Source organism: Pistacia vera, unplaced genomic scaffold (assembly GCF_008641045.1).
Source record: "Pistacia vera cultivar Batoury unplaced genomic scaffold, PisVer_v2 Contig524, whole genome shotgun sequence".
In the NCBI taxonomy this organism is placed as follows: domain Eukaryota; kingdom Viridiplantae; phylum Streptophyta; class Magnoliopsida; order Sapindales; family Anacardiaceae; genus Pistacia; species Pistacia vera.
The window spans coordinates 767430-790247 of record NW_022196362.1 but is presented as its reverse complement, the minus strand read 5'-3'; the positions used below and the strand labels follow the sequence as shown (position 1 = coordinate 790247).

The 22818-nt window shown below is 38.6% G+C and overlaps 2 protein-coding genes across 2 annotated transcripts; both read left to right on the top strand.

Annotated features, from left to right (window-relative positions):
* Positions 1-2043: 2043 nt before the first annotated feature.
* LOC116106844 (nuclear valosin-containing protein-like) lies at positions 2044-11996 on the top strand. The gene is given in 18 exon segments (XM_031393153.1): positions 2044-2276; positions 6310-6371; positions 6374-6412; positions 6415-6481; positions 7381-7502; positions 7607-7695; positions 7785-7820; positions 8038-8131; positions 8408-8527; positions 9080-9144; positions 9241-9737; positions 9846-9933; positions 10021-10158; positions 10264-10832; positions 11199-11334; positions 11426-11494; positions 11594-11737; positions 11863-11996. Coding segments are annotated over 18 exon segments (2682 nt in total). The 3' UTR covers positions 11977-11996.
* A 2134-nt stretch (positions 11997-14130) lies between these two features.
* LOC116106921 (F-box protein At5g52880) lies at positions 14131-15994 on the top strand. Its single transcript, XM_031393226.1, has 4 exons — positions 14131-14440; positions 15151-15305; positions 15417-15504; positions 15675-15994. Exons 1-4 carry the CDS (start codon positions 14256-14258, stop codon positions 15910-15912), a joined length of 666 nt encoding a protein of 221 aa, XP_031249086.1. The 5' UTR covers positions 14131-14255; the 3' UTR covers positions 15913-15994.
* Positions 15995-22818: the final 6824 nt, after the last annotated feature.

Below are 22818 nucleotides of genomic sequence, written 5' to 3'. Positions count from 1 at the left end.
GAACATTTGTTGAAGACGTTGGTAGGTGGCTCCAGCGTTTTTCAATCCAAACGGCATCACTTTGTAATAGTAGGTTCCCCTCTCTGTGATGAAGGCAGTCTTCTCCTGGTGTCGCATGCATCAGAATCTAGTTGTATACCGAGAAGGCATCCATGAAAGAGCAGTTCGTGCCTACGGTCGCGTCTACCATCATGTCGATATGTGGAAGGGGGGAAGAATCCTTGGGGCAGGCTTTGTTCAAGTCAATGAAGTCGATGTGCGACTCTCCACTTCCGTTTCTTTTCTTTACAACTACAACGTTTGCCAGCCTTCGGGGTAGTGGACCTCTTGATCATGCCGTTGTTTAGAAGCTTTTCAATCTCTTCATTGATGATCTGGTTCCGCTCAGGTGCGGAATTTCCTTTCTTTTACTTGACTGGCGGGTGATCTGGATCTGCGTTGAGCTGGTGGACCATTGCGTTGGATTGATTCCGGTCATGTCGCATGGGACCAGGCGAAACAGTCTTCGTTCTGCTTTAGAAATTCTATCAGCTTCTCTCTTGTCTTGGGGTCGAGGAGGGGCCTATGTGTGTCTTTCTTTCGGTCATTCGGATGTATCTGCACTTCATCCAACTCCTCAATGGTCGGTTGGTCAGGCTCTGTTGAGGGGTTGGATGAGACTTAATTGCTATGAAGAGTTTCCTTGCCTTTGAAGCGTTTTTGTAGCAGTCCCTAGAAGCTTTAGGGTACCCTTAATCTCCCGTACTCCTACTTAGTCGGAAAACCTGATTGTCTGATGGAAAGTAGATGGGACTGCACGCATGTCGTGGATCAAGGGCGGCCAAAATGACGTTGTAGAGGGATGGGCAGTCGATCACCAGGAAGACTGTCTGTTTGTTTACTCCCGCGGCATAGATAGGAAGGATGATCTCCCGATAGTGTATTTCTGCTCCGAGCTGAATCCTACTAGCAGTGTCGGTCGCTGTTGAATTTGCTTCTTCCAGCCCATTGCTTTGACTACTTCGAGGAATAGGATATTTGCTGACGCAAGCCCTATCTACGAACACTCTTTTCACTAGGATGTTGGCTATTTGCAGGGAGAGGACTAAAGCTTCGTGGTGAGGAGCAGCTAGGGTGACTAGTTCGTCATCCTCGAACTGAATATTACCTGATGGGAGTATGACCCGAGACGGGTGGATGGACTGGACTTATGATGGTTAGATCTAGCATGCCGCTTCGCTGACGAGTAACTTACCCACTGATTTTTGATCCTCTGGAGATTAGCAAGCAGAAAACTTTCGGTGTGGGTTCTCGCGGAGGGGGCGACTGTTGTTTGGAGCTTTTCTGGTAATGGTGTTCTTCCCCGTAGTGAGTAGATCACGAGAGATGCCCCTCTTCAGAAGTGCGACAACCTCGAGCCGCAAGGCGATGCAGTCTGCGGTTTTGTGCCCGTGATCGTTGTGGAACTCCACACCACTTGGTTGTGTCTTCTTGCCTCGGATGAGCTTACCAGGCCACTTGACTGCGGATCCCATTCCTTTCATTATCGCTACGACCTGGGTTGGTTCGACGTTGAGACTGTACTTTGGTATTTTGACTGGTTTGACGGAGTAACCTGTTATCATTTCTCAAGGGTTGGCGATCATGGGTCTCTGGCTCTGCCCATATTGCGTGCGGGGGGTTGGTAGTGGTGTTCTAACCGGTCTAGGGCTCTGGCTTCGTGTCGTTCCGCCTTGGTTCGTATTTGGAATGGGCGGTTGGTTATCTCATTTCCCTCCCACCTTATCTGGATAACGGTTTGGGCAGAGCGTTTCCATGGTGGTGCAGCCCAGCTTGTAAGTCTTTGTATAGCTCTCCACTGGGAGGAGGCCCTTTTCTGAAAGCGTCACAACAGTCTCGGGGTTACAGGAGGGAATAGAGATCTTCTCTTTGTTGAACCTGCAACATACTCTCTTAATGTTTCCCCTTCATTGGATACTCGGTACAAGTCGACCGATAACTTTTTTAGCTTTTGCTGCTGGCGAATGTTCCACAAAGGTGTCAGTAAGCTGAGCGAATGAATCGATGGATCCGTTCGGGAGGGTGTTCTACATTGGAGTGCCAACGCGGACAACTAGAACCGAAACTTTTGCACATGCATGCTTCTCTAAGCGGTCGAGGTATGGAAACAGTGAAATCGCTGTTGTAGAGGTATGTGGTGCAAGGGTCAGTGGTACCGTCATATGGTTTCATGTTGGGGATAGTGAAATTTCGGGGCATGTCAGCCAGGGCGATCTCATCGCAAAGGGTGAATCAGCGTAACAATTCGGTCTGCTTCTTGGTTGGGATTGACATTCCTGGGATACGCCTATTTACTGCCTCAAAGTCGGCAGTCTCTTGGCCAGTAACTGTCCACAGGGGAAGGGGAAAACGGGTCATCCGTCTTACGGGTCTGTAGTCTGTGGGGTAACCCTCTGGGGGTAGACTGATAGATCAGTCGTCGTGCGCTCCTGGTAGCATGTGCTGTCTGTTCACTCCTTCTGGTTGGATGACTCCATTGTCACTGTTCTATTGTGTCTTCCCTACATGAACAGTCAGGGGAGTTGTCTGGTGTCGTTCGGTCTTTCTGGAGGATGGGCTCAAGAGCTGGAGTTGGTTTGGTTGGCGTTACACCCGCGGGTGAGCCGGGCAGGAAGGGGTTTGTATTGGGTGACTGGAGGTGAAGTGGTATGGTGGGGATGGTTGATCCTTCGGGTTTTCTACATCGGGATCGTTTTGATCATGAGGCTAGGATGGGTCGACTGGAACGTGGACTGTTGCATCTTTATCTCGTTAGTCAGAACGGAGTAGTTTAGAGCTAGTGCGTTAAACTGAGCGGGCCTTTTTCCTGAATCAGAGGGTTGATGCTCCGGTGTAGAGAGGGGTTGCATGGATGGGATAGTGGTGCGGAACCGGTTGGGGGGGCTTGGTCAGGCAAGAGAAACGCAGTTCATAGAATCGACTTACTCTCTTTTAGCGACTGGTTCTCGACCTTGATGGATGTATTTTCGGCTTCCAGTGGCACCATTGTCCAGTTTTGTTGCATGAGAGCGGTCAAAGCCTCCAGTCTGGCCTCGAGGGCTGAGTTAACGTCGTCTGGATTGTCAGCCATGGAATATTCCTACAGTAGCAAGGTCCGTCACGCGAATGATTGCTAGAGGCCCCGGTGGGTGGCCAAACTGTAGACGTAAAAATCTACCTATACGGAAAGGGGGGTCTGATCCCGGGTGGTTGAGGCACTAGCGATCTGCTGTACCTGCACACGTAGAGAAACACACGCGTGAAGCGAACGGGAAACACCAGGGTGGTGTTTGCGTAGGCACTCCGACGCTCAAGTCAGCAAGGCTGAAAGGCTAATATAGTGAGGGTAGGGAATGAGAGATTACCGAAGTCCAATCGGGATTGTGACTACGGCAATAAGCGAGACTCAAGTAAAGAGTTCTGGGTGTGAAGGTGTAATGTCGATGTCCTTTGTGAGAGGGCTGACCTCTGCTTATAAGTGGTCGTCGTCTTCCAATCTGATGGGAGCAGGAGTCCTAGTGGACTCTGATGCCAACCCTAAAAGAATCAGGGCCGTAATCAGTGTCTTTATCAGTGTCTAGATAGGAAGTTTATTCCATTTAGGAGAATGACCCTCAAGTGGGAAAATCGCCAGGAAAGAGGAAGACGACATTGGAATAGGGGATTGATCAAGAATAGGAAAATGTTGAAGGGGCTATGGGCTCTGGACTCACCATAGGCTAGATATTGGACAGGCTTAAGAGGCTCGCGCCCATGTAGTTCGAGCCGGTTATACTTCGTATCAAATAGGGTTTATCCGAATTGGGCCTCTACAAGATTGGGCCGGTCATTCTTACCAGTGATCTTGTTTCCCTATTTGGGCCGAGGACGATTTTTGGCCCTAACAAGACCCCCCCTTCGTTCACCTTGTGTGAAGAAAGAAACAAAACAAATACTATTTCACCAACAGAATACATTTCTAACGTACGGAATACTCAAGGATTCAAACAGATGACGTGTGAAAGTGAAAGGGAAAATGAAGTTAAAAGAGGCATATAGAATCCAAAGAAAGAAAAGATTGATTTACTTTAAATTTTTTCTCCTTCTTCCTATTGCTAAGCACTTGTCGATTCCCTTCCCCTGCATTGCATGGGGACCTTCTATCTAGGACTTCATTCATCAACATGCATGCTTTTAGTATAACAAATAATTTTAGAATTCCAACTTTGAAATTTCTTCATAAATCCACTGACAAATATAAATTTAAATATAATCTGTTTTTCGATGATGAAAGCACAAATGGTTAATTTGTATTCGTTGATATTATTTCTCCACGTTGAGAATATTCGTTTTTGCCAAAAGCATGCCTTTCTTTAGTTGTCTTCTACAGCATTAACCATTTTTATATACTCACATTCTCTCAATTCCAATCTAAAATAGAGACAGTTATTTTATTATGTAATTCATGAAAAGATTCACATATAATTGTTTTATAGTTCGTATGCTCATAATGTTATCTTAATATTATCTTACACTGTCCATATATCACATGAGAAGTGTCAGATCCCTTACATAATAATATATCAAAATAATTATTTTCAATGTTTAAAATAAAAAATTGGTAACCAGGATATTTAAGCCCGTTTGCTCATATCTCAACTATTCCTTCAAGTCTTAAAATTAACAATCATATATAAATATAACAGTGAGAGAATGAGAATTAAACTTAAGACATCTCGAATGATATACCTAAAATTTCCTATCATCCTACCCGATCATCACCCAAGAGTGGTTAAAAATATTTACTATTGGCAATCATTTTCACTTAGAGGTTTCCTCTAAAATAGTTGACTACGTGTTTAATTATAATTGAAATGTCGGCAAAATAGTTGTAAAATTGTCTGAATTAAAAAGGAAAATTGAAAAGATTATGAATCAATTTCTTCTCAAAAAAGAAAAAACTTCTGATATGGAAAGTGATACGAAAGTTGAAGGCTTTCAGTAGCTTCAAATTGATCTTTGTCTTCTTTATTTTTTTCTGGCCCTCTTTCACATCAAAATTTTATTTTTTGTTTAACTTTTTGACCTATTACTATTACAAACTTGTCCACCAAACAATTGACAATTCAGAACAAACTGTAGAAAGAAATTAAAGTAAATGCTCTTAATTTATTATAAACAATTAATCAAAAACTTAAGTATTAAGCATTTCAGTGTTACCATCCATAACACTTTTAATTAAGCTTAAAAAGAGATAAACAACTTTTTTGCAGACCGCCTTAAATTAGTCGTGTAGTGCAGCTGACCAAAAACTCAAAAAAAAAAAAAAAAAAAAAAAAAAAAAAAAGCCAAATTTTCTATAAAGAAGTCACAATGTGCCATAAACTTTTTTGAATCCTCCATGTTGCTGCTCTGTAAAGCATCAATAAAAGAAGAAATAATTAATTAATTATTAATAATAATAATAATAATAATTAGGTTGGCAAAGGAAATAAGAAACAAACACTATAAATTAATTATTTGTAGTTGTCACCATTTAATGTCTAATTTCAGAAAAATTTTGAAATAACCATAGCGAATTAATTTAATAATATTTATAGTTATTGAGAGGAAAAGCAGTAACGTCGGTGTCATGATATTGGGAATATTAATCTTTCATATGAAACAATAAGCAAATAATTTGCAAGTATTGCATGATAAAAAAAAAAAAAATCAAAGAGACAACGAAGCTCACAGAGAGGCACCAGAGTGGGGTAGAGATATTTACTTTACGAACAATTAATTAAACTCAAAAAATATATTATTTACTTATTCATTTTGTTTTATTAGGCCAAATATTTTTTATATATGTATAATTACATACCCGACAACAATAAAAAAAAAATTAAAGAAAACCAGGAACAAAAGACGGTCACCATAAAGTCAAGAAAAGTAAAAGTAAAATAAGTAAATATATTTTATTTAATTATTTTTTTATTATAGTTATTCTTTTCCCGGCAAGCAAGTTTCTAACGTTCATAGTAAAAGCATGCTATAAATAGTTGAAGAGGGAGAGCCACAAAGCAAGTCATTTCCTGCAAAAAAGCTTAGACAAACGTTGAATTCGGACAAAATTATACACACTCTTTGTCCCCTCAAATTCATCCCTTTGATTCTTCCTTTCTTCTTGAATCTCTTCTTTCTTTGCTGGAGTTTTTGAACTTTAGGGTTTTCTCCTTGGGATCACAACTTGGAATAATAAGTTAGTGTGAAGAAAAAATATTGGTTTTTTGTGAAGATGGAGCAGAACTTGTTTTATCTGCTTTGATGTAGGTGTTGGTTTGGTGTTGGGTTGGGATTGGCTTCAGGGCAAAGTGTGAGTAAATGGGGGTCTTCGGTTCTTCCATGGAAGGTGTCACAGGTGAGCAGATTGTTCAGGATTGATGAGGCTGGTGGTTGATGGAAGCAGAGCAAGATCACCTTTGATGTTCCCTTATTATCTAAGGTAAAGTTCCTTTTTTTTTCCTTGAAAAAAAAAAGGATATTTATTAGGTTATTTACGGATTATGTTGCTGGTGGTGTTTCTTCTTCTTCTTCTTTTTTTTTTTTTTATTTTTTTTTTTATTTTTGGGGAGCATGTTAGATCTTGAGAGAAATTTATGATATACTAAATTATCTTGTGAATAAATGCCTTTGTTAAGAAGATATCTCAGCTGATCTTTGTATTTACGATGTCTGGATGTTATTTTTCTACCTTCTTCTAATTGTTTGCTGATTTTAGCTTCTGATTGATGGGGGGTTTTGGTTTTCCTCATTTGATACTCTTTGTACCTTGCCTTTTTTTTTTTTAAACAATTTTTTTAGTAAAATCTAAGTGAACTCTGAAATGTTTCATTTGTTTCTTATTTTCCTGTTTATAGAGTGGATAAATTCTTGTGTGTATCTGGTTGTTTTTTTTTTTTTTTCAAAGGTATCTTAGATATTATGGATCCTATACTGGGTCTGGAGTTTTCTGTTCTAATTTTAAATTGATTAGGGTTTTCATGTTTATTATAAACCGTTCTTCAGTACTCTTAGATTTGGACTCTAGGACGGCTGCAGAATATGTTGGTTTATTTTATTGCATTCCAAGAATTTGCAGTCCTTGATGACTGGATAAATATCTACTTTAGCTCACGGAATATGCAAATTGGAATGTCATTTTTTTTTTTTTTTTGGTTTTTTTAGTGTTTTAGATTTTATTAGCTGTTTTTAGTCATAAATTTCAGGATCAACTGCAAGTGGTTTTCTTTTGAATAATTATTGGAGATGATGAAAACTTCAAGTAGTTTAAATATTAGAGTCAAATTTTGATAGTTATTTATATCTAATAGAGATGTCCTTATTCTGATGATCACATGACAGTGAGAAAACACGGATGTTATTGACAAGTGCTGCATTTGTTCACTTAAAGAACTCTGATATTTCCAAACACACACGGAACCTTTCGCCTGCGAGTAGGACTATTTTGCTTTCAGGACCTGCTGGTAAGATTCTAGCATATGCAGTTCTTTTAATCTATTAATGAAATTACCCTATGTTTAAAGATTGTTTTTCAAACTAATCTGGTTACAACTTGAATTTTCTGAAGAACTGTATCAGCAAATGCTTGCCAAGGCCTTAGCCAATTTCTTTGAGGCAAAGCTGCTGTTGTTAGATATCCCTGACTTTTCCTTAAAGGTGACTATTTACAGCTTTTAAGTTCAATCTTTTCTACATTTGAATTCCTATAGCGTCATACTTATAGCTGTCATGATTCGTTCCTGCAGATGCAGCACAAATATGGCTATGGCAAAAAGGAAACTGTAAGCTTTCCCTGACTTATACAAACTAACATGTTTATTGTTTCATGATCACATCATTTATCATTAAGTGGAAAAACTTAAACAGAGAACTATGGAAATGCTTACCTTTATTCCATAAAATCAAGGCTAATACAGCATACTTCTGTTTGAGAGAAAAGTCAACTGATTAGCATGAAATGGGGTTTCCTATTCCTGATTTAGTTGCTTCTTTTTGTAGGCCTTCAAGAGGTCCATCTCAGAGATGACATTAGAGCGAATGTCCAGTTTGTTTGGATCCTTTTCACCACTTTCTTCAAAGGAAGAAGCGAAGGGTATTAAACTTTGTTTACATCTATTTGTTTGTCATGTTAACATTTCTGTTCTTGAAAAAGCAGTTGTACATACTCTCTAAAAATTCTGTTTGTTTCTATTTCCATTGTTTATAGTGTTAAAATAAAGCCTTCATATGGTATTGGTGATTTCCACATGCTTATGTTAAATCATCAAGTGTGAACTAGTTCGTTTCTGTTTTGCTATTGTCATTTGGTTGATTCTGTCTACTTAACCACTTTAGCTATTGTAGCTCTGATCATGAATTTGTTATACAGCAACATTGCGCCGGCAAAGCAGTGGTATGGAAGGTTCTAGTAATGCTCCACTCCGCAGAAATGCCTCTGCTGCATCTGATATGAGTAGCGTCTCTTCTCTTTCTGCCCCAACAAATGCAGGTACCACTTTTTTTCAGATACTATTCTGTCCTGAATGTTAAATATTTACTGGTCAGTAGTCCATCTCTTGAAATTACGTATCTGCATTGTTCTTATATACCCAAAATTATTTTATTGGTAATTTCTTTGTAAAAGTTTTTCAAGTGTGTTTCAAAGTTGTTTCATAGTTATCAAATGTGGGGGAAGGGGCTCTCTCTGTTCTTTCCACCACAGCATCACTCTCTTGTATAACACACATTACATTCGAGGTGTGTGGATTTTGTCACCGAGATTTTTGCCTGGAACCTCCTCATCTCAATGAACATATAGAATTTAACTCCGGTGGAGCATTTATTACATCTCTCCTAGCATGGAGGAAATGGATTTATAATATTGACAATTTCTTCTTATTATTTGTGGCTTTTATTCAAGTAGGCATCTGCCTTGGTAAGAACAGTCAGTAAACCACATATAATTGGAATGCTGTCTAATGAAAATGCATAGTTGATTAATTAAAATTTGAATATAGATATTGTGCTTATTGCTCTTTTGGGATTCTTATATTCTTTTCAGCTTCCCTCAAACGCTCAAGTAGCTGGTGTTTTGATGAGAAACACTTTCTGCAGTCACTGTACAAGGTATTTTAGATACTGAAATTGCTTTTAGGAAAACAGAAACAATATATAGCTTGCCATTTAGCTACTCAATATGTTTAAATTTGTATACTTTCACAGGTGTTGGTTTCAATGTCAGAAACCGGTTCAGTAATTTTATACCTCAGGGATGTTGACAAGCTTCTCCTTCAGTCACAAAGGTTATACAATTTGTTTGACAAATTGTTGAAGAAACTTTCGGGTTCAGTGGTTATACTTGGTTCGAGGATGTTGGAACAAGGAGATGATTGCAGGGATGTGGATGAGAGGCTCAGTATGTTGTTCCCATACAATATTAAAATCAAAGCCCCTGAAGAAGAAAACCATCTAGTTAACTGGAAAGCCCAACTGGAAGAGGATATGAAGAGACTCAAGTTTCAAGATAACAAGAACCACATTGCTGAGGTTCTTGCAGCAAATGATCTTGATTGTGATGATTTGGGTTCAATCTGCCATGCAGACACAGTGGTTCTCAGTAATTACATAGAAGAAATCGTGGTATCAGCAATATCTTATCATTTGATGAATAATAAGGATCCAGAGTACAGAAATGGAAAGCTTGTTATATCATCCCAGAGGTAGATGCAAATTCTGATTTCTTAATCAGCTTTTTGTTCTGTTTTCTTGTTCTTTCACCAGTCAAATATTGAGGGTTTAATGTAATTACTTTTCTGGCTCTGGAACAGCTTGTCCCATGGATTGAACATCTTTCAGGAAGGCAAAAGTTCTGGGAAAGATACCCTCAAACTGGAGACCAATGCTGACAGTTCCGAGGTTAGTTTTGTTCCCAAATTCTACTTTTCAACAATTTGAGCATAGTGAAACGAGTTTAATGATTTATAACTTCTTCATCAATGGCAGGAATCTGATGGGGGAGAGCCTGTAACTGCAAAGACTGAATCAAAGACTGAAAATTCAGCATCTGAAAGCAAAAGCGAGATAGAAAAATCAGTTCCTGTGGTGAAGAAGGACAGCGAGAATGCTCCATCAGCCAAGGTTGTGAGTCAAAAACCTTAAATGCTTGACTACATTAGATGTTTTATTTAGCACCAATTATTTTAGTTCTATCAGTTGTCTCACTATTAAACTTCATCACGCCCGCAGGAAGTTCCTCCTGACAATGAGTTTGAGAAACGCTTAAGGCCAGAGGTTATCCCTGCAAATGAGATTGGAGTGACTTTTGCTGATATTGGAGCCTTGGATGAGACTAAAGAATCACTACAGGAGCTCGTCATGCTCCCTCTGCGGAGACCAGACCTCTTCAAAGGTGGGCTTCTTAAGCCCTGCAGAGGTATCTTACTATTTGGGCCACCTGGTACTGGGAAAACCATGCTGGCAAAGGCCATTGCAAATGAAGCTGGAGCAAGTTTCATCAATGTCTCAATGTCAACCATCACTTCAAAATGGTTTGGAGAAGATGAAAAGAATGTTCGAGCATTATTCACTCTTGCAGCAAAGGTCTCCCCAACTATAATTTTTGTGGATGAGGTTGATAGCATGCTTGGGCAGAGAACTAGAATTGGAGAGCATGAGGCCATGAGGAAGATTAAGAATGAATTCATGACTCACTGGGATGGGCTGTTGACAAAAGCTGGTGAGAGAATTCTTGTTCTTGCTGCAACCAACAGACCTTTTGACCTTGATGAAGCCATTATCAGGCGTTTTGAGCGCAGGTAAAATTTCATATTTGTTTCCTTATACCTTATAATTCAAGCAAGGTTTCACAGATATTCATATCAAGGGATCTCCTCTCCATTGTTATTGACTATTACCTCTCCCAAGTTACTGTTTTTTAAATGAATTAGCATCTGGAACTAATTCTAAGCCTATTTTAAAGGAGTTAACAATGTCAATCAATTCTACAACATTATTGACACTCCAACTTTGATGCATTTGAATGACAATCATCACCTATCAAAGATCATCCAAATATTTCCACGTGAACCTTGCTGTAGAATAATCAATTCTAGGGCTGCATAACTGAGATATTAAATTTTTACCTTAATGTTTACTAATCAGTGCAAATATATGTTGTGCAGAATTATGGTTGGTCTGCCATCAGTCGAAAACAGGGAAATGATCTTGAAAACTCTTCTGTCAAAGGAAAAGGCAGAAGATATCGACTTCAAGGAGCTTGCAGTTACAACAGAAGGATATACCGGAAGTGATCTCAAGGTTTGTTATGGTTATTTACAAAAATGCATTTTAATTAATTTATGATTGACCAAATCAGCTCAGGACATGACAATTGCATTGTTGGCAACAGAACTTGTGTGTGACAGCAGCGTATCGACCTGTTAGAGAGTTGATACAGAAGGAGAGGATGAAGGATATGGTTAGTGCATAAACTCTTCCTCCTTATCAATGGCATTCCTATTTTATTCCCACTATACGATACATTATCTGAATTGCTGCTCTTACTAACCTTATACAGGAAAGGAAGAAAAGAGAGGCAGCAGGGAAGAGCTCTGAAGATGCTTCAGACTCAAAAGAAGAAGCCAAAGAAGAAAGCAAAGAGGAGCGTGTAATTGAATTGAGACCTCTAAACATGGAAGATCTGAGGCAAGCAAAGAATCAGGTAACTTAACCTTAATGCCCTCGGCTCTGAAATGCCATGGACTTCTTTCAGCTCGGCATACTTAGATTGATTTAAAATTTGTTAATACTATGTATTAATGTTGATATTTTAATACTACAATGCAGGTTGCTGCAAGTTTTGCATCTGAGGGAGCAGTAATGAGCGAGCTAAGGCAGTGGAACGAATTATACGGAGAAGGAGGTTCAAGAAAGAAGGAGCAGTTAACTTACTTCCTGTAGTTGGTAGAAAGCAGGGAACTTCTCAAGTCTCAACAAAAGAAACTATCAGTGTGGAGAATGATGAAAGTTTTTTGAAGCAAATGGATATGCAACTTCTCCAGGCTTAACAATGGTGGCACTGTCATAAACAGAAAAGCTGACAAACACTCTGTGGTTGTTCAGTATATGTTTGAAATTGTTCCTGGAATTAGGGAATTATCCTTAAAACTATTATTAGGGGAAGATTCTGGGTGTTGATTAGGTATATTATGTGAATGTATTATATGGTATTTGGCAATGCTCTGGAACTTACTATTGGATTATTTTGATGATGTTATGTAGTATAAAACTTTCTAATTAATAGTATTTGTAAATTAGTATTGTGCAAACTTGGTACTACAATTCCAGAATTTGCTCTTGTGGGTGAAGGATTGCATATATATATGGAAATCCTGAGATTTTAGTAACACCATAATGTTATATGCAGAAGCATTAACTAATGAGTCTCATGTACTGGTCATTTTTCCGGAATTCTGAATATTAAATATGAACAATTAGTGAAGTTTTATAGAATAAAATTGACTGGAATTAGGGAGTGTTGAAACTTAAAAACAATTTTTTTTTTTCTTTTTTTCATGTTTTTTTTTTTGCAATAATAGTTTGCAAAGAAAATTGAACCTCAACCCCAACCCATGCCACCCCAAAAACCATGCTACAAACTATTTTTGAGTGATTAAGTGGTTCTATAGGGATATTTGGGTTATTATTCAAGAGATTCTGAGTTTGAATCCCTCCTAAATTTGCTAATAGAGGTATACACTAGAGTTCTTATCCAATCGGTAATTCCAGGATCCTGGGATATTAATTAAGGTATGTTAAACTGACCCTGACACTCTCGATCATAAAAAATAAATAAATAAATACACGTTACAAGGGAAACTTAAATCTAAGACTTTGTCAAGGCTAAATAAGTTCTCTTTCACTAAACCAAACCTTTGAAATTGAGGGTAACTATGAGAAAACTTTTAAATATAATAAGTATAAGATCAAGTAATTATGATATTGACATGATTAACTTAATCCACAACAATTTTATTGAATCCAAAAGAAAAAAAAAAATTCTTTAAATTATTATAAATCTCTCTTAAAATAGTTAGAATAAACTCCAAAAATTCAAACTTTTAAGTTTTAACTAAAAAAGAAAATCAAATTGCAAATTCTTCATGACAATCAATCATATATTAAACATAAAGGCTTATACTATAATAACTTAAATTTTAACCCATATACTTTATAAAAATATAAAATCTATGGATTTTATAAATAAACTATATATTACAACAAAAAACAAACAAAATTTACCCTTGGTACAACATTTTTACCTTTGGCACAACATTTTTATACTATCCTATTCCACCATCATTTCCAAATACATATTTGTTTCAATATTCAAAATTCACTTCAAAATACAATATTATTTTATTCAACTCAAAATATTTAGATTATTTTTAACCTTTTAAGTTTGTTAATTTAACTAAACACTCCCAACAATAAAAGTTTATAAATTGACAAAAACACCCCCATCCACCAAAATTTGCCAGATTCCAACCACCACCGTCGGAAGGTAACCGTAATCTGTCGTAATGGCACATTACTAGGTAAATATGGCCGATAGTACGTCGATTTTATCTTTTCCAGCCAGATCCACCGTGGATCTAGTAGGAAAATGTCAGATCTACGGTCGCCAAACTGGTTATTGACGACCAGATCTAGCCACATCTAGCGTTTGTAGATCTAACCTCTTTCAACCAAATCCACGATGGATTTAGCTGAAAAAAGTCAAATCGGTGCGCTATCAACCATGTCCAGCCGTTAGTGTGCCATTACGACAGATTTTGACCACCTTTCGACGGTGGTAACCAGAATCTGGCAAATATGGGTGAGTAGAGATGTTTTTGTCAATTTATAAATTTTTATTGTTGAGGTGTTTAGTTAAATTAACAAAAATGCTATTAAAAAATATAAAAAAAAATAAAAATAAAAAAACTTTTCAAAATAAGACTACCACCTCAACTTTTTCAAGGAAAAAAAAAAAAACTATTCTAAAACAGCCAAAGTGAACCAAACGATAAGCATTCAATATACGAATATTATTAAAATATTATTATATTTTTATGTTTTAATAATTCATACACACTTCCAATCGTGATAATAATTTTTTCAGAAAACTTGGCTAATTTTGCCTCTGATTCGGTGCTCGTTGCTGAAAGCCCCTATTGCTCAAATCTTCGGGAGCCAAAATGACAAATCCATTAGAGAAATACCCGAAGCTAGGTCTTGAAGAAGCACTTTCGAGAATCTATCGATACCCAAAAGCTTGTAAAGAGCTGAGCTTCCTTCTCAGAGAAGCTTACAACAAACTCCCCAAGAATACCCAATCCCTTATCTTTCAAGATACTCTCACCGCCTTTCGCGTCCTTCCCCAGTATGTAAAACTTCTTTTACTCCTTTTTTCTTATTTATTTCTCGCTTTTTGATTTGATCCTGTATTTTAGGTTTATCAATTTCATGTACCCACATCGTGATTTTGATGAATTCACATTAAAACGTCAAGTTTTGTGAGGCTTTTATAAAGGGAACAAATTCAGCAATATTCGAATGAAATAAATTGTTGATATCTGTAAAGTTTCCTTTTTTTTTTTTTTTTTTTTTCATTAACAATATAATTATCAGATGTCTCTGAAGTGAAAGCTTGAAAAGGTTATTGCAAAAGGGAGTCCATGGATAAAATTCAGTTGTAATTATTACTTACGGTTTTGTTTATTGTCGCTTTGTATTTCAATTGCTCATCTGAAATTTTGCTCACACGTTTATTGATGTTAAGACGTTAAATGAACTGCTCATGAAATTTGTGACTCTTTTATCAAAACTTTGTATATAAACTCTAGGTCTTCGTGATATTAAAATGATGTCTTCCTAGTTTAGGACTAAACCTTAGCTGGGTTGAGCAGAAAAATTACTCCTATCTCTTCTACAGAAAAGGCCATTCTTTTTTCCAGCTGTTTATTTGTTTTTATGACTGTTACCTTTCAAAACCACTGCATTATTTACACCCCATGAGGTTTATTTCCTTCATTTATGTATTATTTTCTCGTAAAAGTTTCCCTAATTTCATGATGTTTATTTTAAGATTAGGATGCAGACAAGTAGTGCTGTTTCCGCTGCTCATTTTCTCCTTCAGAGTGCAGAGGCTTCATTGCCAAAGCAGAAAAAGAACCTTGCTGTTACAGAATTTAAACATGCAAAAGTTGCTCATAAGAGGCGCAGTAAAGCATGCCAGGATGAAAAAGGTGATTTTAGTTCTTGAATTTTAAATAATTTAATCTGAACATAGTTCTCTATTGGAAGGTGAAGTTAATATATGATTATATTCATAATTATTTTTTTAAATATACTCTCAGGCACTGTCCAACTGCCTCAAGATGTTCTCATCCTCATCTTTAGTTTCCTGGATATGCCATCTTTAGTTTCTGTCGGGCTAGTCAGCTGGTAATTTTATTTCTCATATGTGTAGAAGATTTACTGGGCCATTTGCACTTAACTAATTAGTTGCTTCCTTGTATGTTGTAGCTTATAAGCAAGTAGGGAGTTTTCTTTAGTATTTCCGCTGAAAATTTTATTTTATCCGTGGATTTAACTTCTGGTCACTCTATGTGAAGGTCATGGAATTTAGCAGCAAGTGATAACCATTTGTGGCAGTCACAATACACTTTATTCTTTGGTAACTTTATAAATTGTTCAAAGACTAAGGTGCAGCAGAGTAGCAAAGTAGTTGAAGATAAAAAGCATGCACTTCTTCTGGATGATGTGGCTTCCGAGAACTGTGTTGATTGGAGAGAGGTCTTTAAAAGAGCTTATATTGGTATGTTGATCTATCTTGCTAGAACTACATATTGACTCAATCTGTTACAGCAAAACATCATCCTTTCCTGTGTTACAATGAGCTTGCTGTATGCTGCAAGTAGAGGTTTTATATAGAACCTTANAAAAAAAAAAAAAAAAAGTAGGTTGCTCTCAACTTATTTTTTTTCAAAAATTTATAAATAAAAAGATCAGCTTGATTTTAGAAACCAGCTTATAAGCTCAAACAAACACCCCCTAAGCATGGTTATTAGTATCCTATAATATGCAATACGTATCGTACGATACGATTCGATACAGGTCGCCAACGATACATATCAGAGAGTGTATCATAAACATAGTTATTAGTATCCTATGATACACAATATGTATCCTAAGATACGATTAGATACGGGTCGCCAACGATACGTATCAGAGAGTGTATTCTAAACCTTTCGATACGTTAATATGTATCTATTCGTATCATTAAAATATCGATACGACTTTATTATTTTGGGTCTAAGGCCCAAAAAAAAAATCGGGTCACTCAACCTGGTTTACTAAAACCCACCCAAATTTACCTGTTTTGCATGGAGGAAGTAAAGAGGAAGATGTGTTGCCCATTTTATATGATAATAATAACACAAGTGGAGATATAGATATTGACATTGATTTTGGAAATAATATGAATGGTTGAGAGGAAATGATATAGATTCTTAATTTTGTGATTAATTTTGATTATGTAATACCATAATTTAAAGCCAATAATATCACAAAATTTGTTAATTAATCTTGGGGATGATATTAGTTTTTAGAAAATTTTTATTATTTTATTTATTATTTTTTTAAAAAGGTGTATCCTACGATACAATACGATACAATACAATACTATACAATACGCGATACATGATTCGAAAAATTAAGTTTTCGATACATGATACTATAAGCGATTTGACAACCATGATCCTAAACCTTTCGATACATTGATATGTATCCTACGATATGATACATATCCATTCATATCCTTCAAAATATTGATACAAATCAATATGACTTTATTAATTTGTTTGGGTTGGATCCAGGTCACCCAACCCAGTTCACTAAAACCTGCCCAAATTTACTCATTTTGCATAGAGAAATTGAAGAGGAACATGTGTTGCTCATTTTGTATGATAATAGTAATACAAGTGAAGATATAGATATTGACATTGATCTTGGAAATAATATTAATGGTTGAGAGAAAATGATATAGATTCTTAATTTTGTGATTAATTTTGATTACGTAATATCATAATTTAAAGCCAATAATACCACAAAATTCTTTAATTAATCTTTGGAATGATATTAATTTTTAGAAAATTTTTATTATTTTATTAATTTTTTTGAAAAAGGTGTATTCTATGATACGATACGATACGATACGAGAAACACGATTCAAAAAATTAGGTTTTCAATACACGATACGATACGTGATTTGACAACTATGCCCCTAAGTACATCAATAGCGCACTACTCTTATTATAGATTATATTAGGAATTGAATACATAAACAATGTCAAACACTATACAATTTTAAATGCTCGCATAATTTGCAAGAATTTAATATAAAAATAGATAATCAGTTAAAAATCCTCCCTTAATATGGGCTTTAGTAGAATAAAATGCATTGTTTATCATTGTTATGTCTGGAAAAGTAAGGCTGATATAGAGCCCTGTCAGCATAAGTGGTCAAAGCTTAAGTAAGTCCAACAACTATTCAGATGCAGCCACGTCGCACGCTGACACAAGAGGCATGCTCCTACCAGTGCAGTAGGTGTGCGCCAGGCTGGTGAAAGGCTGGAGGTGATCCATGTGTCCAATCCCTGCAAGAATCGAGTAAATCACTTGAGTAGGTGAATAACGGGACGCAAAGAAGGATTTACACGACAATCTGACCCATTCCCTGATTTAGTAATCATTACCTCAATTCATCCCACTATAGATAAAAGGATTCTGTCCTGTTTGTGGGATTAGCTAATTTCTCTCTAGAATAGCATATATTCTCTCTCTTTCTCTTGTAATCTCTTGTAAGTCAGTTCGCTGAACGCGACCTAATCTCATATATTAATACAATACAAGTGGACGTAGGAGTCACTTATTTAAGCATCCGAACCACTTTAAACATTGTTCTTCTTCTATTCAGTTCAATATCCCCATACACGTTTGTCTTCTGAGCCAGCTCAGCATTTCCCACATGCATTTAGTTGGTGTCAAAATCAAGCATCAACAGTTTGGCGCTAGAGGAATGGCCTGATTTAGTATTCGTCCTTCATCAGGAGAATTTCCAACTAGTTGGTCCTACAACAGCAAATGCTCGCAACTTCGAATCTGAACGAACCAACCATGGTGAGGGAGAAATCCCCCAAGTGCAAGAGGACACTTCTTCCGAAGTTCCCCCAGTTTCGCAAAATCTCGTGGGGGATATTCCTTCAAGCTCACGGCTTGACCCAGCAGTCATGAGCTACTTAGAGAGGTTCAACAATACTCTCCAAACGGTCAACCAAAGGTTGGACCATTTGGATCGGGTTACACCACCCAATCAAATGAGGCGGTGCCACTGCCTAAAACACATGTAGGTCGTATGAAAGGGCGATAACCTGTGTCGCGCGAACTGCAGCGTGTCAAAGGAAGGGAAAACAGGTGGCGAACAACGGGCTTAGAGGCTCCGAGGGACCAGTGAACACCGACCGCACCCCGGGTAGAATACTCGTGGCATAAAGACTGAGTGACAGGTCGTAGCCCGAGTTGTCCCATGCCACATCATGTGAGCACTCCCAAAAAAGTGCAAGGCGAGGAGATTCTCGCTATCGCCAAAATGATGACCCCGATCGTCGTTGCGCGGGAAGTTCCTATCGTCTGCGGGTCGGTTCGCACAATCGCAGAGGTCGGGAAGGTTCCTCGGACCATTCATTGCTATCGCATGACTCTAGCCAACGTCTGTCAAGAGTGGCCGAAACTGCCGACCGAGACGAGGAGAAATCCGACCTTTGGACTTTCCTTAACCGTAATCGCGAGGGTCGAACCCGCATGGGGGAAAGCAATCCCCAGATGGCTCTACTGCCTTAGATTGAGGAGCTATAACAAGCTCTGGATCAACTAAAGGCTCAGCAAAAGGAGCGAGGGCAGGTCGTAGAGGAGTCTCCCTTTTTTTCGGCTGTGTTAGCTGCCCCTCTCCCATCCAGATTCAAATGCCCGATATGCGAGCGTTCAATGGAAATTCTGATCCGCAAGATCATTTATACGAATTCAATGACCTGATGGAATTTCACCAAGTTTCTGATTTGGCAAAATGCCAATGCTTGGCAGTAACTCTTACATCTCATGCCAAACGGTGGTTCAAGTCACTCCTGCCGGGATCAATCAGCTCGTGGAATCAGATGAGCTTGACATTCTTGAGACACTTCTAAGCGAACAGGAAGTTCTTGATGCCTTTTAGCTACCTCAGCAACATAAGGCAAGAAAGGGATGAATCCATCCAATCTTACATCGATAGGTTCCATAGAGAGCTCCATAAAGTAGCTCACACTCTCGAAGAATCCGTTCGAACTCTTATCATAGTGCGAGTTTGTCCACAGACAGATCTGTGGAAGGAGCTGCAATCAGAGGACGATGTTTCTCTCACCCGCTGTTACAGCCTTATGGAGAAATACCTCCGTATTGAGAACTCTGTGGCAGCGCTTCACCGCCACGACCCTGGCACTTTTGGCAGTGCACCAGGTTGGGGGGAAAATAGGAGAGTTGATCGCAGATGGGCTAATGACGATCGATGAAAATGAAAGAAACCATGGTTCGAGCCCCAAAAGTCTTATGCTCTAGTTCCTCGTCGCAATCGCGACAGGAATCAGTATACCCCTTTGAATGCATCCGTTTCGGCCATTCTTGATAAGTCAGAAGAGGTTGGTCTGCTCAGAGAGTCTGACCCCATGAAAAGTCCCTCCTCATTCAGAAACAACAAAAAATATTATCGTTATCATCGGGAAAGTGGGCATCACACCGATGAGTGTTGAGCTCTCAAGCAGGCAATTGAAGATCTTATCAAGCAAGGGCATTTCAAAGAGTATGTTGATGACTTTGCTCTTGTAAGGGAGAAAAATCGAGAGAAACGAGTAAGGAGTGTCGTGATCGCAAGGGTATCTGTAGCGTGGGGATAATCTTTGGAGGACCACACCTCGGAGGAAACTCACAAGGTGCCCAAGAAAGATATGCTCGCACAGCCCATCACGACTCTATCTGTGTGATGAACACTACGCAACGACCATCAAAGGTTCGTAGAGAGGAAGAGATCACCTTCTCCGAAAAAGATGCAATTCAGTTGCATCATCCCCATGATGATGCTCTCATCATCACGCCCCAACTAAGGCACTTCGACGTCCACAAAATGTTGGTGGACAACAGAAGCGTTGTGAACATTCTGTTTCAGCCAGCTTTCAAGAGAATAAAATTTGATGAGGCCGACTTGAAGCCGGCCTCAATCCCCCTATATGGTTTTACAGGGGATCATCTGATCCCCAAAGGAACGATCTCGCTTCCAATCACGTTGGGTAACTCTGACGAGGTGACCAAAATAACTGAATTCTTAATAGTGGATTGCCTGTCCCCTTTCAATGGCATTCTAGGGCAACCTCTACTGAGGAACTTCAAAGCAGTCACTTCGATCTACCCTCTCAAGATGAAGTTCCCCACCTTGATGGGTATAGGGGAAGTAAGCGGATCTTAGTTCGCATCTCGCGATTGCTATGTAAAGGCAATACAGATGGCGTGCAAGGGGAAAGGCATCTCGCGTGGCATTCCTAAACAGGCAATGGCGATCAGGCGGATTGAACCATAGCCTGGCCTAACCAAGGATAACATGGATCCTCATATCCAGGAATACCCTTCCAGTGGGCCAGTTGAGGATTTATCTGAAGTGTCAATCGACCAGCGCGAGTCGAGCAAAGTGTTGAGGATTGGAAGCAATCTCAACCCCCAACTCGCCAGCGACCTGACTAGCTTCCTTAGACAAAACATCTATGTGTTCGCATGGATGCATGCCGACATGGTCGGGATCAGCCCAAATGTCATTTGCCATACCCTGAACATTGACAGTGAAGCCAAACCGGTCTGCTAGAAGAGAAGAGCGATAGATCCAGAGCGATATGCTGCCCTGAAACTTGAGGTAGACAATCTCCTTCGGAATGGATCCATCTGGGAAGCGCTCTATCAGAGTTGGATTGCCAACCCAGTTCTAGTAAAGAAGCCTAACGGCAAGTGGCGGACCTGTGTTGATTTCACCGACCTCAACAAAACATGCCCAAATGACAGTTTTCCCCTATCAAGGATCGACCAGTTCGTGGATGCCACCTCCGAGCATGAGCTACTGAGTTTCATGGACGTATACTCGGGATACAATCAAATTTCGATGTATGAACAAGACAAAGAGCATACCTCATTTGTTACAGATCAAAGGTTATATTGCTACAAAGTTATGCCCTTCGACCTAAAGAATGCTGGGGCAACTTACCAGCAGCTGGTTAACTGAATGTTTTCCAAGTAGATCAGAAAGTCGATGGAAGTCTATGTTGATGACATCCTAGTCAAGTCGCATGTCGCTTCAGATCACATAGCGCATCTCGCTGAGATGTTCGATATCCTCCGGAAATACAAAATGAAGCTCAATCCCCTCAAATGCTCATTCTGAGTATCCTCAGGAAAATTCCTTGGGTACATGGTTAACCAGCGGGGAATAGAGATCAACCCCGAGAAAATCCAAGCTCTCCTTGATATGAAGAGCCTGACCAACCAAAAGTAGGTTCAGAGCCTCAATAGGCGAATAGCGGCACTCAGTCGCTTCATATCGAGGGCAACAGATCGCTGCTTGCCATTCTTCAACATTCTTAGGGCCAACAAGAAGTTCGAGTGGACTCCCGAGTGCGAACAGGCATTCAAGAGCATTAAAGAGCACCTCAGGAAGCCACATTTCCTGTCCAAGCCTCTCCCGTAAGAGATCCTCCTCCTGTATCTGTCCGTCTCTAAATATGCGGTCAGTGCAGCATTAGTTCGGGAAGAAAGCAAGGTTCAATGACCAATGTATTACACAAGCAAGCATTTGTTGGATGCAGAGATGCGGTATCTGGAAATGGAGAGATTAGCTTATGCCCTACTGATCACTTCCCAAAAGTTGCAACCTTACTTCCATGCTCATACAATCCATGTAATGATAAGTTACCCGCTCAAGCAGGTCCTCCAGAAACCAGAGGAATTGGGAAAATTGGTCAAATGGGCCATGGAACTAAGTTAGTTCGATCTGCAATATAGACTGAAAGCAACCATCAAAAGGCAGGTTGTTGCTGATTTCATTTCGAAATTCTCATATCATCCGACCAAGGAATCCGAGCAACAAGCCAGCGAAGTCAGCCAGGAAACTATTTAGAATCTGTCGACCTGGAGCCTATTCGTCGACGGATAGGGGTAAGCGGTTCTAGGTACCCTGCATTTTTCGGGGGAACCGAAACTGGAACCGCACAGTGCAGGTTCTTAAATTTAAGAAACCGGAACCTAAAATGCAGGTTCCGGTTCCTTTCCCAGGTACCCTGTAAAAAATCAATCACCCCTCTATTAGTTTAAAAAATGACAAAAATACCTTAAAAGTTTACAAATACACCCTTAACAAATTTTGATTACTCGTTCATTTGTGTCCAATGTAACTCATAACCTGTAATCTCTAGGCAACATTTGAATTCAATCAATTAGTAATGTTTATAATGTAATATAGTAATGTTGTAATTATTAAATTATAATATAATGTTATAATTATTTAAGTAATTATTTAACAGTAATTTAATGTTATAATCAATTAAATTTCTAATAATTTAATTAATTACTTATGTTTAATATTTATACCGTAATATTATAATTAATTAAATTTTTAATCATTTAATTAAGTAT

What these genes read in the sequence shown, in the direction of transcription:
- LOC116106921 (XM_031393226.1), top strand. Translation starts at nt 14,256, where the DNA reads ATGACAAATCCATTAGAGAAATACCCGAAGCTAGGTCTTGAAGAAGCA. An exon ending in AGCATGCCAGGATGAAAAAG is followed by an intron (nt 15,306 to 15,416) that starts GTGATTTTAGTT and finishes ATATACTCTCAG; the next exon opens with GCACTGTCCAACTGCCTCAA. An exon ending in TCTGTCGGGCTAGTCAGCTG is followed by an intron (nt 15,505 to 15,674) that starts GTAATTTTATTT and finishes CTCTATGTGAAG; the next exon opens with GTCATGGAATTTAGCAGCAA.